Below are 16,644 nucleotides of genomic sequence, written 5' to 3' on the forward strand. Positions count from 1 at the left end.
CCCTCCCTCCCTCCCTCCCTTCTTTCCTTTCTTTTTCATTTTTTAAACTAACTTTCTTTCTTTCTTTCTTTCTTTCTTTCTTTCTTTCTTTCTTTCTTTCTTTCTCTCTCTCTCTCTCTCTCTCTCTCTCTCTCTTTCTTCCTTTCTTTCTAATAGTTTAAAGTAGGAGTGGCATAATGAAAAATTATCAACATTTGTCTTTAACTTATTTTCTAACTCATTTTTAAATATTGGCACTTCATTAGCAGAATAAACTAGAGAAATATTTGGTAGTCCCAGGTGATAAAGACAATATTTTCTGCTTTGGTTATGAAAGTATTTTTTTATGAGAGATTTTTCATACATATGTGCAGTTTAGTGTTTTTACAGATTGTATGTTGAGGAAGCTAGTGATATTTGTTGTGTTATTTTGGAGTATCGGATTTGAAAGTCAGTAAGTCCAGTTGCTTAGCTAAATCTTTGTGTCCTCATTTTCTCACCTGCTGAATTCCCACCACTGTCAAGTATGTTATAGACATAGCAGCAGTGGGGCACTTTGGAGGATAGTTTTGGAGAAGTGAGAAAAAGACACATTTCCAAATGGAGTTCTCCGAAGGTGGTGTCTTCTGTTGATATATGGATGGTGGTGGTAGTAGTGGTGGTGGTCATTCAGTGAGAATTGAAGTTAGAGCTATGAAGCAGTATGTGAGCAAGTTTATATAACAGACATGCGCTAATAGGGCTTGCAGAAGGGAACTTAAAACTTGCTAGACTTTGCTGGAATCTCTTTAGGGAAATTACAGCAGGTAAACTACCCAAGATAGGGGTTCTAAGGAGGATACTACCTTCAGAGAACTTTAGTTAGAGGTAAGTGAATTCCCATCATTTTCTGAATTCAAACCTGTAATCTACACTTCTAAATCCACAGAAGTCATCACACAGCATCTAATAATAGTTTTATATCACTGCTTGCCATTGTGTATTTTGTTAATTCAATGTGTTTTAAAAAGAATTAGGTATAAATGTGGATTATAAAAAAATCTAGTTATATATCACTCAGGCTATATATAATACTTAGCTTAATTTGGATTGAACTCTTTTAAAATTTATTTTCCTATTTTTATTGATGGATTCTGGTATTTTTGTTTTATTGGATATATGTATACACATAACACATGTACATACATACACAACATTGATAATTCTGTGTTCTGTTTACTGTACATTCTTTCAGTGAGCCACAATATAATAGATATATATAATGAGGTTAACAACCTGATGCTTAATTTCAGGCAATTAAGTGTGAGTGAGGTTCTATTAAAAATTGAAGTGTTTTTATTAACCGTCATCTGAAACATTCCAATTTCTAGAGTTGTTTTATCCTCTGTGTTCAAATAAGTTAACTTGAGATTAATATATAAATGGAATTAGCACTTAATTTATCATTATGATATTTATAATAAATGTTTATGGTCCTCTTTCAGCTTGATTGATAGCAGACTGCTTTTTTAATGATTGCAAGAAATTGCCTACAGTTTTTAAAAAAACTTTTCATAATTTCTTTGTTGAACTATTTTTTAGTCATTATAGCTAAGATATTATAGCTAAGATTATTAAGTTTCTGGCCTTTTTACTTGAACACGTAGGGAATCCATGATTAGGGGCTCTTTTGCCACTCTTAACCTCTCAGACAGAGTTCTTTTTCACACTCCTCTCCCACAAGATTTAATAGAAGTTTAGGAGAATGCTTCCTTGATTAAATTTGGGAAACAATGCAACTGTAATCCTCTTTGAGATGTTTACTGTGCATATTTTATTTTAAATGCCCTGAGGATCCCTGTAATAGAGAAATTTGCTTAACTGTGCTTAACCTAACGTTTTCTTTCTCTGTGGGATATTTGTGACTATTTTAAGGGACACTAGAATTCTGAGGAACATATTTTGGGAAGCTCTGGACTAGAATAAGGTGACTTAAGGATTATCTGTACTTTATTACATTACTGTTTATGTCCTTGGGATGTTGAGGGCGAGTGAGAATCCTAAAATATGTGTTATAATTTACTGTTGTTTTGCGTATCTCCTTAATCCTGAAAAATTAATATCAGCTGAAAAATTCCTTGTATTAACTTTTTAAAGAAATTCGTTTCTAATGGTTTGTGAGAGAAAACCAGAACCTTTTATTTTCATTGATTAGAGCTGTCTAAACTAATCTCTCTGAATTTCATTATCAAAGAAACCTCGAATCTGCTTATTGCCAAGCACATTGAAAACATACTTTTTATAATGAGATAGTCCTAAACACATACTAGTAATACATAAAAATTGGAAGTATAATTTTTATTGGTTGACTATGAAAGCATATTTCACAAATTATAAACAATAGAACCTCATGTTTGACATTAACTAGGGAGGAGCTTTTCTATTTAACAGTAAATTTTAGATACTGTCTTTTCATGAGTATCTTTTATCATATATTTATTGAGTTGCCTACTCTATGCAGTGGGTACTATTATAGACCATTTTCTTTTAATATATTGTAAATTCTATTATTAGATAAGTACACTTCAATATCTTTATTATCACAAAATGTTCAGAAGTCTGAGATTGGGGTCAGCTATATAGTTCCATATAGTGTCTTTGGAAAGATCAGATATGTGAAAGACTTCTGTGCCCTAAGTAAGCATAGTTTAATGATCATTTTAAAGTTTGAGTGAAAAACTGTTAAATTCATAAGTATTTATGAAATCATAAGCATTTCAAATGTTTGGTGTGCACAAGTTTATATCATACGTTCTACCTGGAATTAACAGATGATTTGGACATTCTTAAATGTCTGGCTAAACCACATAACTCATTTGGATGGTGAATTGGTCCATATTTGTCCAAATATGTAAGCATCACATAAAGAAAAATCTCTTCCACAGACTCTACCCTCATTTTTCCAGGAATTTGTGTGGTTGGACATAGTGGGAACCAGTTTAAAAAGTGGGGACTTCTGCTTTCAGGAAGATGGAGTAGATGTACATTGCCCTATTCCTCCTGCTAAAACAACTGAAAGTCTTGAACAGTATATATAAAATAAAACATAAGAAGACTCTGAAAGGTGGAGAAAAGGCATAAAGACTAGGGACCTCAGGACTCAAGGAATGACATGGGGTGAGTTCCCTGGGTTTTCTTTTTGCCTAATATAGCCCAAACTTGGAGCTCCAGCAGCCTGGACACAGCAACAGGCATAGACTGAAAAGTCTGCTGTCTCCAGCCAGAAGACTAGGAAAGAGACAGCCTAGCAAGGCAGAAAACTTTTAGACAGTGCCCAATCTGCTCTAGCCAAACACCACAGAAAGACTGTGTCCCCTATCTCACCCCATGCCAGCTGAGGCTGAGTAGGGAGCCCAGACTTCTCTTCTCATGAAGATGTTACTAGGCTTTCTAGCCCCTTGCCTGGGTGGTTACAGAGAAGGCGGAGTAGATAGCCAGGGGTTTCATCCCTCTTGGGCAGTAACAAATCTCCCCACAACTACTCTCCTGTTCCTCTGGTTCACTGTCATTAGAGACACATGGGGAGCCTAGCTTTCACTCTTACCTCATCGTGAGGAGATGCTTCTATCTGTCACCATTGATGTCAGAAGAAGCCTAGTAAAGAGTCAGGATTTTGCTATCTTTGAACTGTAAGGAGACTAGCCCCTTCCCACTACGGTGTCAGTGGAGGCTGTAAGGGGATGTACGGAGACCGCCTTACCCCTCATAGCCAAGATTATATCAGCAGAGGCCTACTGAGCAGCCAGGACCCCAACCCTTGCCCTGCAGTAATGAAGAGCCCCTCACCTCAGGTGTCATTGGAGGCCAAGTGGGAAACCTGGACTTTTCCCACTGGCAGTAATGAATCAGGAACCTTTTCTCTCACTGGAGCAGTGTCAAAGGAAGCCAGTAAACCAGAAGATTTAAATATGGGTCTAGAAACTCATAATATCCAAAATGTTCAGGTTTCAATAGAAAAAAAAACACTTTTTATACTAAGAACCAGGAAAATCTTTTTTCGAATGAAAGAAGAGACAATCAGTAGATACAAACACTAATATGATAGATGTTAGAATTATATGACAAATATTTTAAAGCAGTCATCATAGAAATAGGAGATCCCAAACCCAAGTGAAATAAATGAGAAAATAGAAAAAAATACAGATAAAAAGGAAATGAAGGGAAGAAATACTGATAAAAAAGAAGAAATACAGATAAAAAGGAAAATAAAAGGAAAATGAAATGAAAAAGGAATTTAGAACCGAAAAATGCAATACCAAAGTGGAAAACTTGACCAATAGACCCAATAGCAGAATGGAGATGACAGCAGAAAGAATCCATGAACTTGAAGATAGAATTTAGAAATTGCCCAGTCTAACCAGCAGAGAAAAAACAGATTGGGGAAAAAATTTAAAAGGTCAACAGGATTTTGGGGACTATAATAAAAGATCTAAGATTTGTATCATTGGAGTCCTGGAAGGAGAGGAAAAAGAAAGCAGTGCTGGAAAAATACTTGAAATAATGGCTAGAAATTCCCAAATCTGGCAAAAGGCATAAAGCTGTAACATCCAAGAAGCTAACAAACCCTAAATAGGATAAGCCAGAATCACTCTGCATTAAGTCCAGCTATAGTCAAACTTCTGAAAACTGAAGACAAAAAAAAATAACTTAAGAGAAGCAACTGAGAAATACGCCTTTTCTTATAGGCTGAAAAGTACTCTTGATTTCTCATAAGCAAATGTTTCATCAAAAACAGTGGAGACCAGAAGAAAGTGGCACATTTTTCAGGTATTGAAAGAAAAGCACTGTCAACGATAGTCTTATACTCAGTGAAAATATTCTTCAGGAATGAAGGGGAAATCAATCCCATCCTGGATAATGGAACACTAAAGGAATTTGCCACTAATAGACCCACCTTAAAAAATGGCTAAAGAAAATTCCCTAAACAGAAAGGAAAAAATAAAAGGAAATCATCTAGGAATGTTAGAAATGAAGAAAGAACATGGTAAGCTGAAAATCTGGGTAGATACAATAGGCTTTCCTTCTTGTAAGTTTCCTACATTATTATTATTATTATTTAAAGATTGTATTTATTTATTTGACAGAGAGCACAAGCAGGGGAAGCAGAGGGAGAGGGAGAAGCAGGCTCCCCACTGAGCAAGGACCCCAGTGCGGTACTTGATCCCAGGACCCTGAGATCATGACTTAACTGAAGGCAGAGGCTTATTAACCAACTGAGCCACCCAGGTGCCCCCCTACATTATGTTTGATGGTTAAGCCAGACTATAACATTGTTTGATATGGTTCTAAATGTATGCAGAAGAAATATTTAAGACCATTATAAATGGGAGAGGATAAAAAGACTTAAAGGGAAGTAAGGTTTCTGTACTTCATTTGAACTGGTAAAAGGATAAAAGTTATGTGTATATAATATACCTAGAGCAACCACTGAAACACTCCAAAAACCTAGATAAATCAAAATAGAATTTAAAATATATGTACAAGTAATCCACAGGAGAGCAGGAGAAAGAACACACACAAAAAAATAGCAGTCTTGGATACATGTAAATGGTCTAATTATACCAAATAAAAGATAGAGATTTGCATATCAGATTTAAAAACATGACCCAATTGTGTGTATACTTGATATAAAAACTCCCTTCAAATATATTGGCATAGACAGGCTGAAATGTAAAAGGATAGAAAAATGTTATATCAAGTAAACATTAATCGAGGGAAATGACTATATTAATATCAGTTAACGTAGATGTTAGAACAAAGAAAATTACTAGAAATAGGGGCATTAATGATAATGATAAAAGGGGCATAGGGATCCCTGGGTGGCGCAGCGGTTTGGCGCCTGCCTTTGGCCCAGGGCGTGATCCTGGAGGCCTGGGATCGAATCCCACATCGGGCTCCCGGTGCATGGAGCCTGCTTCTCCCTCTGCCTATGTCTCTGCCTCTCTCTCTCTCTCTCTCTCTCTATCATAAATTAAAAAAAAAATTAAAAGGGGCATAATGATAAATGGGTTATTAGTTCATCAAGAGGACAGCAATCCTAAATGTGTATTTACCAAATAACAGAGCTGAAAAATATATAGGAAAAACTGTCCAAAATGAAGAGAAATCGGCAAATCTATAATTATAGTTGGAGACTTTACTGTCCCTCTGTCAATAATTAATAGATAGAACCTCTAGGCAGAAAATTAGCAAATAAAGAATTCAACGCCATCAACAACTGGAACTAATAGACATTTATAAAACATTCCACTCAACAACAGCAGAATACACACTCTTTTTAATGGACTGTATATATCAAGAAAGACCATATACCTTGGACCATAAAACAAATCTCAACAGATTTAAGTGAATTAAAATCATTGTATGTTTTTCAACAATGGTAGAATTAAGTTAGAAGTCAGTAACAATAACATAACTGGAAAACCACCAAGCACTTGCAAAACACAGAATACACTTAAATAATCCATGAGTCATAGAGGAGACCTCAAGGAAAATTGATAAAAACAACAAAACACTTCGAAATGAATGAAAATATATAAAAAATTTTGAGACACAGCTGAAACATTTCTGAGAGGGGAACTTAAAGTACTAAATGCTCACCTTACTAAGATGCTTACATTGGTAAGAAAGAGGAGAAGTTTTGAATCCAGTTTTGAAGCTTTCGGCTAACCTGGAAAAACAAGAGCAAAAGAAACCTAAAGTAAGGAGGAAGGACAGAATCAATGAAACTGATATTAGGAAAATGAGAGAAAATTAGTGAAACACAGAGCTAATTCTTTGGAAAGATCAATACAGAAGACCAACAGGAAAAAAGACAAAAATTTACAGTATTAGAAATGAAATGAGTACTACTATGGATCATACACATATCAAAAGGCTAATAAGAGACTGCAACAACAAACTGCTCTGCACACATAAATTTGATAAATAAATCAATACTTCGAAAAGCACAAACTATAATTCATCCAGTATGAATTAGGTAATTTGAATAAGCCCTATAACCGTTAAGCTATCAAATTCATAATTAAAAATTTCTCAAAAATGAAGTCTCCCACACTGGGATGATTTCACTAGAGCCTTGTATCAAACATTTTAGAACAGTGAGCACCAATTCTACACAATCTTTTTTCAAAAAATAGAAAAGGAGGGAAGCCTTCCCAATTTAATTTATTAAGTTAGCTTATCCTGATACTAAACCAGACAAAAAAGTTAAAGCAAAACTGACCAAGCCAGTATCTTTAATTCATATAGGATGAGAAAATCCTTACAATATCAGTAGACAGAATTAAACAGTATGTGAAAGAATTATATACCATGATCCAGTAGGGTTCATTTCAGGTATTCAAAACTGGTCAATATTTAAAAATCAGTTCGAGTAATCTACCATATTAATAGGCAAAAGAAGAAAATTCACACCATCACATCGTTGGACTCAGGAAAAACACTGGACAAAATTCAGTATCTACTCATGATAAAAAAAAAAAAAAACAAACTCAGAAAACTGAAAGTAGAGGGTAATTTTCTCAACTTAATAAAGAACATGATCCAAAAGCCTAGCTAACATAATATTTCATGGTGGAAGACTAAATGCTTTCCCCCTAGATTAAGTTTGTTTCTAAGCAAGGATTTCTGTCTGCTTTCACCACTCTTAATCAATATAGTACTGGAAGTCCTAGTCAGTACAATAAAGGAAGAAGAAGAAATAAAGAACATTCCAATTAAAGGAAGAAATGAATTTGCCTCCCCCCCCTTTTTAGGTAACACTTTTTTTTAATGTAGAAAGTCCCAAGGCACCTACAAAAAAAATATGTAGAATAAGTCAGTTTAGCAAGCTAGCAGGATATGAGATAAACATACAAAAATTAGTTACATTTCAAAATACTAGCAAGGGTAGCCTGGGTGGCTGAGCAGTTTAGCGCCGCCTTCAGCCCAGGGCGTGATCCTGGAGACCCGGGATCGAGTCCCACATCGGGCTCCCTGCATGGAGCCTGCTTCTCCTCTGCCTGTGTCTCTGCCTCTCTCTCTCTCTCTCTTTCTCTCTGTCTCTCATGAATAAATAAAATCTTTTTAAAAAATTAAAAAAAAAAACTAACAAATAACGTGGAAAATGGCATTCAAAATACAATACCCATGGGGCAGTCCAGGTGGCTCAGTGGTTTAGCGCCACCTCATCCCAGGGCGTGATCCTGGAGATCCAGGATCGAGTCCCACGTCAGGCTCCTTGCATGGAGCCTGCTTCTCCCTCTGCCTGTGTCTCTGCCTCTCTCTCTCTCTCTCTCTCTCTCTCTCTCTGTCTCTCATAAATAAAATCTTAAGAAAAAAATACAATACCATTTACAAACATGGGGGGGGAACGCTTTAGGAGTAAATCTAACAAAATATGTATAGGACTTATTGTACAAGAAACAACTAATTCTGAAAAGAATATTTCAATAAATGGAAAGACAGTGTGTTCATTGATTAGAAGATTCAACATAGTAAAAATGTTGGTTTTCCTCAGTATTACAGTTTTAATATACCCTTCTCAAAATAATGGCAAGATTTTTTGATGATATAAACAAGCTCATTCTAAAATTTATGAAGAAGCCAAGGGAATAAAAATACCTAGACTTAGGTTGCCTGAGTAACTTAGTTTTAGTGTCTGCCTTTGGCTCAGGTCATGACCCCAGGGTTGTGGGACAGAATCCCATGTCCGGCTCCCTGTTCTGCAGGGAGTCTGCTTCTCACTCTGCACCCCCCCCCACACACACACACTAGTTCTCTCAATCTCTCTCTCTCTCTCTCTCTCTCTCTCTCTCTCAAATAACTCTTTAAAAACAAATAGCTAGACTTGTGAAGAGAGTTTTGGGAAAAGAATAAAGTGGGAAGAATCAGTCTACCTGATACAACTTACAAATTACAGAGCTACAGTAACCAAGACTGGGTGGTGGTGGTGGAGAGGTAGACACATAGATAAATAGGACAGAACAGAAAGCTGAGAAATAGATTTGCACAAATATGCCCCAATGGATTTTTGAGAAAAGGCCCAAAAGTGATTCAGTGAAGAAGGATGGCCTTTTCAACAAATAGTGATGGTATAATTGGGCAACTATATGCACAAAAGTGAACCTCTACTTAAACCTTACACCTCTACACAAAAAATTTGCTCAAAATGGATATTTTAAATGTAAAGTTACAACCTTATTTTTCTTTTTTTTAAGGATTTTATTTATTCATTCATGAAAGACACAAAGAGGCAGAGACACAGGCAGAGGGAGGAGAAGCAGGCTCCATGCAGGGAGCCCGATGGTGGAACTCAATCCTGGGAATCCAGGATCATGCCCTGAGCCCAAGGCAGACAAGTGCTGCCTTTGGCCCAGGGCCTGATGCTGGAGACCCGGGATCGAGTCCCGCATCGGGCTCCCTGCATGGAGCCTGCTTCTCTCTCTGCCTGTGTCTCTGCCTCTCTCTCTCTCTGTGCGTCTCATGAATGAATAAATAAAATTTTTTTTAAAAAAATAGGAAAAAGTCTTCCAGATCTAGGGTTAAGCAGTGAGATCTTAGATTTGATACCAAAAGTACAGTCCGCAAAGGGAGAAGTTGCAAGTTGCATCTCATCAAAGTTAAAACATTTACTCTCTGAAAGCCCAGGGAAAGAGGATAAAAAGAGGAGCTACAGACTTCAAGAATGTATGTGCAAACCATATATCTGACGAGATGATATCTAGAATATATAAAGAAGCCTCAAAACACAGTAGTTAAAACCCACAATCCATTTGGACAATTGGCAAAAGACAGTATTTCATCAAAGAGGATATACAGGTGTCAAGAAAATACAGGAAAAGGTGTTCACTATCACTAAGGGAATTGCAAATTCAAGCCACAATGAGGGTGATACTCTACCTACAGAATGGCTAAAATAAATAATGACAGCACAGAAAGCTGGTAACAATGTGAAGAAAATAGATCACTCAAATATTTTATGGGAATGTGAAATGTTACAGGGAATTTTTTGTAAAACTAATATACACTTACTGTAAACCCCAGCAATTGTCCTGTTGGTTGCTTTATCTAAGAGTAATGAAAATTCATGTTCACGTGAAAACCTATAAGCCAGTGTCCATAGCATCTTTATTTTTAGTATCCACAAACTGGAATCAGCCTAGATGCCCTTCAGTAAGTGAATGGTTTAATAAACTTTAGTACATACAAACCATAGATACTACCCAGCAACAAAAAAGAACAAACTATTGATACACACTAAACTGGAATGAATCTCTAGAGAATTATGCTGAGTGAAAAAAAGCCAATCCCAAAAGGTTATATATGATATGATTCTATTTATATAACATTTTTGGTTGGCAGAAATTTAGAATTGGGGGCAGATTAATCAAAGCTTATAGGTTTAATAGGGCCAGGGGAAGGACAGAGGCTGGGAAATGGGATCCTTGTATAGAAACTGTTGAGTCTCTTGACTATGGTAGTGAATACTGAACCTATACAGGGGATAAATTGTATAGAACTTAATACACATGTATAGACAAAGGAGTACATTAAAAGTGGAAAAACCTGAATAAGATAATGTAGATTATATCAATGTCAATACCTTGATTGTAATATACTATAGTTTTGCAAAATGTTACCATTGAAGGAAATGGGTGTACAAGGGATTGTATATTATTTTCTATCATTGTGAATTTATAATCATCTCGAAAATTGCGATTAGAAAAAGTGAATGGCTTAGGAAAAAGTTCTTTTCCTAATTAAAACAAAACAAAAAGTATATATCCTGGGAAGATAGTTGAGCATATCTGTAAGGAAGACCTGTTACTTTATATAAATAGCACATGATTGCTATGTACATTAAACTCAATTAGGAAGTAGTTACCAGTGGCAGTTCTGATTTATCTTTTTTCTTTGTTCGATTTTAAAATAAAGTATCCTATTTTAGCACCCATCTCCTCATTCAAAATAGACACCAAATGATGAGAGAAGAATTTTATATACAGGTTAAGAGTTAAAAAAAGAAAAAGGAGAATTCATAGTGCCATTCCTTGGGTACGCATTATAATTGCATTGTGTCTAGATTTTCTGCATTAACTATGAAATTGTAATAACTCATGTTAGAATTTTCTGTGTTCTCTTCTGAACTCTGAAAATTATAATCTAAAAACATGCAAATTAGGTTTTAAATAATAGTGAGGAGTAAGCTCTAGAAAATAAATCTATTATCTTCACTCTGGAATGATGAAAAACAGCCATAGTCAACCCAAAGCTAGTTTAGAAGCACGATACATGAGTAATTTAACATACTTAAGAGGATAGCTGTTGGTAACCAGAGCAAAATTTTTTGTGTATATTAATCATGGTACAGTATTTGTAGTATTTTGTTCCATTTTTATGATCCATAGTTTATTTTCTTTAATATGTAAAATATAGTTTGGCATGATGTTTCATAATCTCCTACATCACATTAAGGTGAAGATAAATACATACAGCCACGTTAGCCCATCATTTATATAATTTATTTGTTCAGTGGGAGATGAATTGAAGCTAATTTTTATAACTGTCTAATCTTATTTATAATTAACCTGGAGCCATCTTGTTAAAAAGTGAATTAGGAAGCCACAGAAAATTATTATTATATAATTTTAACTGGCTTCTGGATTTGGAGGATAATGGTGGCTGCCTGAATCTGTATAGCTCTACACACTCTACCCCCAAAACCATAGACTAAAAGGAATACAGATAAAACCCAGGTAACCCATAAATTCTGCATTACTAGGAGACTAAGTACCCTAAACTTCAAATTACCTGTAAATAGCAAAATAATCACCACGTTCAACAGTGGAAAGCCTTTGAAACTATGAAATAGAGAAGAGATCGAAGGACGTAACAGAACAAAGACAAAACTCACCTTCAAAATGAGAAGGTACGATAGTACATGCCAAAAGAGTGAGTGCCAAATGGGACTCGGGTAGTTTATAGCACCAGCTACAGGGAAGGAGTTCTAGAGTGAGAAGAGGAATTTTGCCTTTGGGAGAGAAGTAGAGAAGCATGATGCATCTAGATGAGTCATAGTGGTCAAGAGAAAACAAGGACAAAGAGAAAAATTAAGTTTCCTGCAGAATGAAAGAAGACTTCAAGCTCTCCACTCCCATTACCCATTTAAGAACCTTTGCTTCACTAAGTTGATAAAAGTTTGAGGTACTCTCAAAATAAAGAATGCTGTCCACAAAATGTTGAGGTGGGTGGGGGAATCACATTTACACAGCACGGTTGTTAAAAGAAAACAAAGTATGTGTTAAAGCATTTCAGCTGATGAAAATCTACCCTGCTTAAAAAAAGAAAAAAGCTCTCAGGAAAATAACCACACATAAGAATACTGTAACACAGTACTCTAGACTAAATGAAATATTCTCAAAATAAAACTTGTTATCCAAAAATTTAAGGAGAGAAATTCAAAAAAAAGGAAGTACATTATGAATTGATCAAGCTCAGGAAAGAAATTGAAGAAAAAGACAAAACTATGAAATGAAGAATAAACTATAAAATGTTCAAGAGACTAGAACAGAATGGAAATCTAGAAGGGATATAGAATGAAAATGAAAGGAAAGTAAAAAGGACCTCAGAGAAAATGACTGAAAGGGAAGACTGGCAAAGGATGTCCAAGGAGTCTGAAGATTAAAACCATAACAGTAGAACAAAACTTAGGAACTACAAGTCAAGTAAAGTTTCTGGGAATAAGGGAAATTTCAGTCTACCTTTTGAAGGACCTACCATGTACTTGGAAAAACTAATGTAGAATACTCAACTCAGACATATTTTGGTAAACTGTTCAACTTTAAGTTAAACTGGGCTGGCATCATACTTCTGAAGAGCAGCATGCAAATCTGGCAACAGGATAGTAATTTCCAGAAACTCAAGAAAGTACGGGCCAAGGATTTGACACCTAGCCGAGTTTTTCTTTAATTATGGTGGCAATGATTAATTCCATTCTTGAACATGACTTACTGAATATTGTATCCATGAGCCTTCTTGAGTTTATTAGGGGATAAGCTCTAGCCACTGAAGAGATAGATCCCTGGGGAAGCTTCAGCAAAAGGACTATGAGCACTTAATATATTAAATTATAGAAACAAAGACTAAATGAACAAAGATAGGGACATAAGTAGAGAATAGTATATGTTAGAGTAGGAATATCATTCAAAAAAATGGAATGGGGAAAGTAAGTGAAAGAATGAGATCATAGACTGCTGAATGAGTAGGAGACAAAGGATAGCATTTAGTAAACCAGACACTAAAACCTTAAGTAAGAAAAAGGGAGAAAATGAAGATTAAGGGCATTAACAAAAGTATAAATTCATGAGAACAAAATTCTAACCTTTCTAAATACCAAAGGAAAATATAAAAGGTGTAGCAAAATTGTATATTGGAGACATATTGTATTGGAGATAACACAGTAAATATTACTCAATACACAGTAATTATAATAAATTAATTTTGATGAAACAAAACAATGTCATAGCAAATATGAATGTGCTTAAGTTTCCTACTAAAAAATGATTTTCAAGATGGTACATAAAACATATTAAAAATTGATTTAAGCAAGTATCCATTAGTGGATGCTAAATCTAGGGTGGAAAGTTTAAGACACAGAATTTTTGCATGGTCTCTAAATACCTCCTTTCAGATTGCATATTAGCTGGAAGGATAAAAGAGTATGTAGTGGAGAAGCTGGATAACACTTTGACCAGGTGGTTGAAGTTCATATCACCATAGGGAGGTTGGAGATATTATGGCCTGTGACGGTGATACCTCAGGACACATCATAACTTAAATGGTAGTCTAGCAAGGAATACATAGAACTTGAACCTAATTATGAGGAACATCAGACAAACCTAAATTGCAGACATTTTATAAATAACTGGGCTCCTCCAAAAACCATTTATGCCCTGAAAGGAAGAAAGGCTTTGAAACTGTTCCAGACAAAATGAATCTGAAGAGATGGCCAAATGTAATCTGTGATCCTGGATTCAGTTCTGTATTGGATGGGGAGAAATGCATTATTAGGATTGGGACAATTGACAGAATTGCAATATGGCAAAAGTACTTTTTATCAGTGGTAAATTTTCCTGAGTTTGATAACTCTAGTATTTATGTAAGAATAGTCTTCCTCCTAAAAAATCACATAGAACTATTAAGAGGGAAAGCATGATATGTAAACCTACTCTCACATGCTTTAGAAAAATATATGATGTGTGTGAGGGTGGTAGAATGATAAAGCAAGGGTAACAAAATATTAAAAGTTGGTGAGTCTGAGTAAATTATGAGAGTTTTCTTTAAACTTTTCTCTGAGTTTTAACTTAAAAAATTAGAAAAAGTGCTAGCTATGAACTGTAGCCAGAGACCAGTACACATCACACAGTTAAGTAGAATTTGAGTTCCATGATTGTCTCACTCTACACACCTCCCCTTGTTTTAAGATATTGAGTGTTTCAGTTTCTATGTGGAAAGCATGACTAATTTGATATCAGCCTATGCTAAGCTATATGATTTCTCTTCAAGCTTTTTCTGTGTTGCATTTTTACAGGATTTGCCTTTTTCATGCTTAAAATATACTTTAAAGAAAAAAAATCATTCTGAATGTGCCCCTTTCTGTGACCTCCAGTAAAATGCTTGGCCATGTGGGAAGAACCCCACTCTTTGATTCTCCTTCTCCTACCCCCCGCCCCTTGCTTCCTTGGATTTCTGAGAACAAAATAGGAGATGGGAGAGGTTAGAGGCATTTTAAAATCTTTTCATATTTTTTATTCTTATCCCAGAATGAACTGTATGTGGATAGTAGTTTTATTAGTATTGTCAGCTATTTTATGTTTTGCCAGGTCAAGCTCCTTTATCTTTTGAGAACAACATGTTCTGAATCAAAAGAAAAATATTTGAAGATATTTTGTCTTAATGATACAATTTTTTTCTTTGTATATAGTAAATGTGGTCAGTTCTGATTAGACCAAGTGTGAAGCGATCACAACAAATGAAACTGGAGATTATACAGTCCAACCTTAATTGTCGTATTAATGACAATTTATTTTTTATTGTGAAAAATCAGTGATTAAAAATTAAAAACTTTGGGCAGCCCCGGTGGCACAACGGGTTAGCGCCGCCTGCAGCCCAGGGTGTGATCCTGGAGACCCGAGATCGAGTCCCACAGTGGGTTCCCTGTGTGGAGCCTGCTTCTCCTTCCCTCTGCCGTTTCTCTACCCCCGCCTCTCTCTCTCTCTGTGTCTCTCATGAATAAATAAATAAAATCTTTACCAAAAAAATTAAAAATTTTATGCCCACTGATTCTTCACCAGTATTCATACTAAGTTTCTTGCTCCTGTCTTAAGGCTGTATGGAGAAAAGAGAACCATGTGGTTCCACTAGGTGAACAGTCCAGGAGCTCATACATTTTCAAATGGAACAGTATCTGACATGCAGGGAGAAAGCTACCCAGTGTTTTCCAGTCTTTAGTGCAGTAGCAAATTATGGACTGATGCTAAATATGGTGGTAAATGATGGTTATTAGATTTTTTTTTTTTAGTGTATGGATAGTTTGAATTCAGAGTTCTCTGTTATTTATTGTACAGTTTATAAATGTCACCTTTTACAAGAAGATTGAAGTGATGCATGTAACTGCTTCTCTAAGAAGTATAGAATTTTTAATCTAAAGGCAGGATTTTTTTTTTTTAAGATTTTATTTATTCATGGGAGAGAGAGAGAGAGGCAGAGACATAGGCAGAGGGAGAAGCAGGTCCCATGCAAGGAGCCTGACGTGGGACTTGATCCTGGGACTCTAGGATCATGCCCTGGGCCTAAGGCAGGTGCCAAACTGCTGAGCCACCCAGAGATCCCCTAAAGGCAGGATTCTTATTAGATTATTTAGCCAATTCCACAATGTAAAGTCCATAAAAATTAGGTAGCGGTAACTGTGATGTGCAGTATTAGGAAAGACAGATTTTGTGCAGAATTAAGGCAATTATTTTGTTGCTCAGTTTTTATAATGACATTATGTTGCTGTTGATTTTTTTTTTCCTTTTTGCATTTTGAGTTCCTAATTTTCTAGCCATTCTACTTCTAAGTATTTTGATAATTGGAAAATTTTTACATTCAGGGCTTTGTCATTAATATTATAACACTTTTTAAGTAATTATAAAACAATTTTTTTTCTTACTAGGAAGAAGCACTGCATGCATTTATTCAGCCAGAGATCCTGGATGGCCCAAATCAGTACTTTTGTGAACGTTGTAAGAAGAAATGTGATGCACGAAAGGTAGATGCCATGTAGAAATTAATACTAAACTATCTGAGATTATATTCAATATTCAATAGGTCCCCTTTTTTTTTAGGGTCTTCGGTTTTTGCATTTCCCTTATCTGCTCACCTTACAGTTGAAAAGGTTTGATTTTGATTATACAACCATGCACAGGATTAAATTGAATGATCGGATGACATTCCCTGAAGAGCTAGATATGAGTACGTTTATTGACGTTGAAGATGAGGTAAGATACTTATTCATATTTTTTTGTTAAAAAACATTAGTCAATTCATTTTGATTGATCATGTGTTTAAAAGAGCTATTTGGGGTAAAACACCGGTAGTGTTTAG

General features: G+C 35.5%; 1 protein-coding gene across 3 annotated transcripts in view; it reads left to right on the forward strand.

The window, feature by feature from the left end:
• The window catches only part of USP47 (ubiquitin specific peptidase 47), a 117,839-nt gene that overhangs the window by 67,682 nt on the left and 33,513 nt on the right, over positions 1 to 16,644 (forward strand). For all 3 annotated transcript variants that reach the window (XM_038569050.1, XM_038569052.1, XM_038569051.1), the window contains 2 exons: positions 16,214 to 16,309; positions 16,386 to 16,538. In XM_038569050.1, the coding sequence (XP_038424978.1) occupies positions 16,214 to 16,309; positions 16,386 to 16,538 (249 nt within the window). The remainder of the gene's footprint in view (positions 1 to 16,213; positions 16,310 to 16,385; positions 16,539 to 16,644) is intronic.

The sequence above is a fragment of the Canis lupus genome, chromosome 21 (assembly GCF_011100685.1).
Source record: "Canis lupus familiaris isolate Mischka breed German Shepherd chromosome 21, alternate assembly UU_Cfam_GSD_1.0, whole genome shotgun sequence".
NCBI lineage: Eukaryota > Metazoa > Chordata > Mammalia > Carnivora > Canidae > Canis > Canis lupus.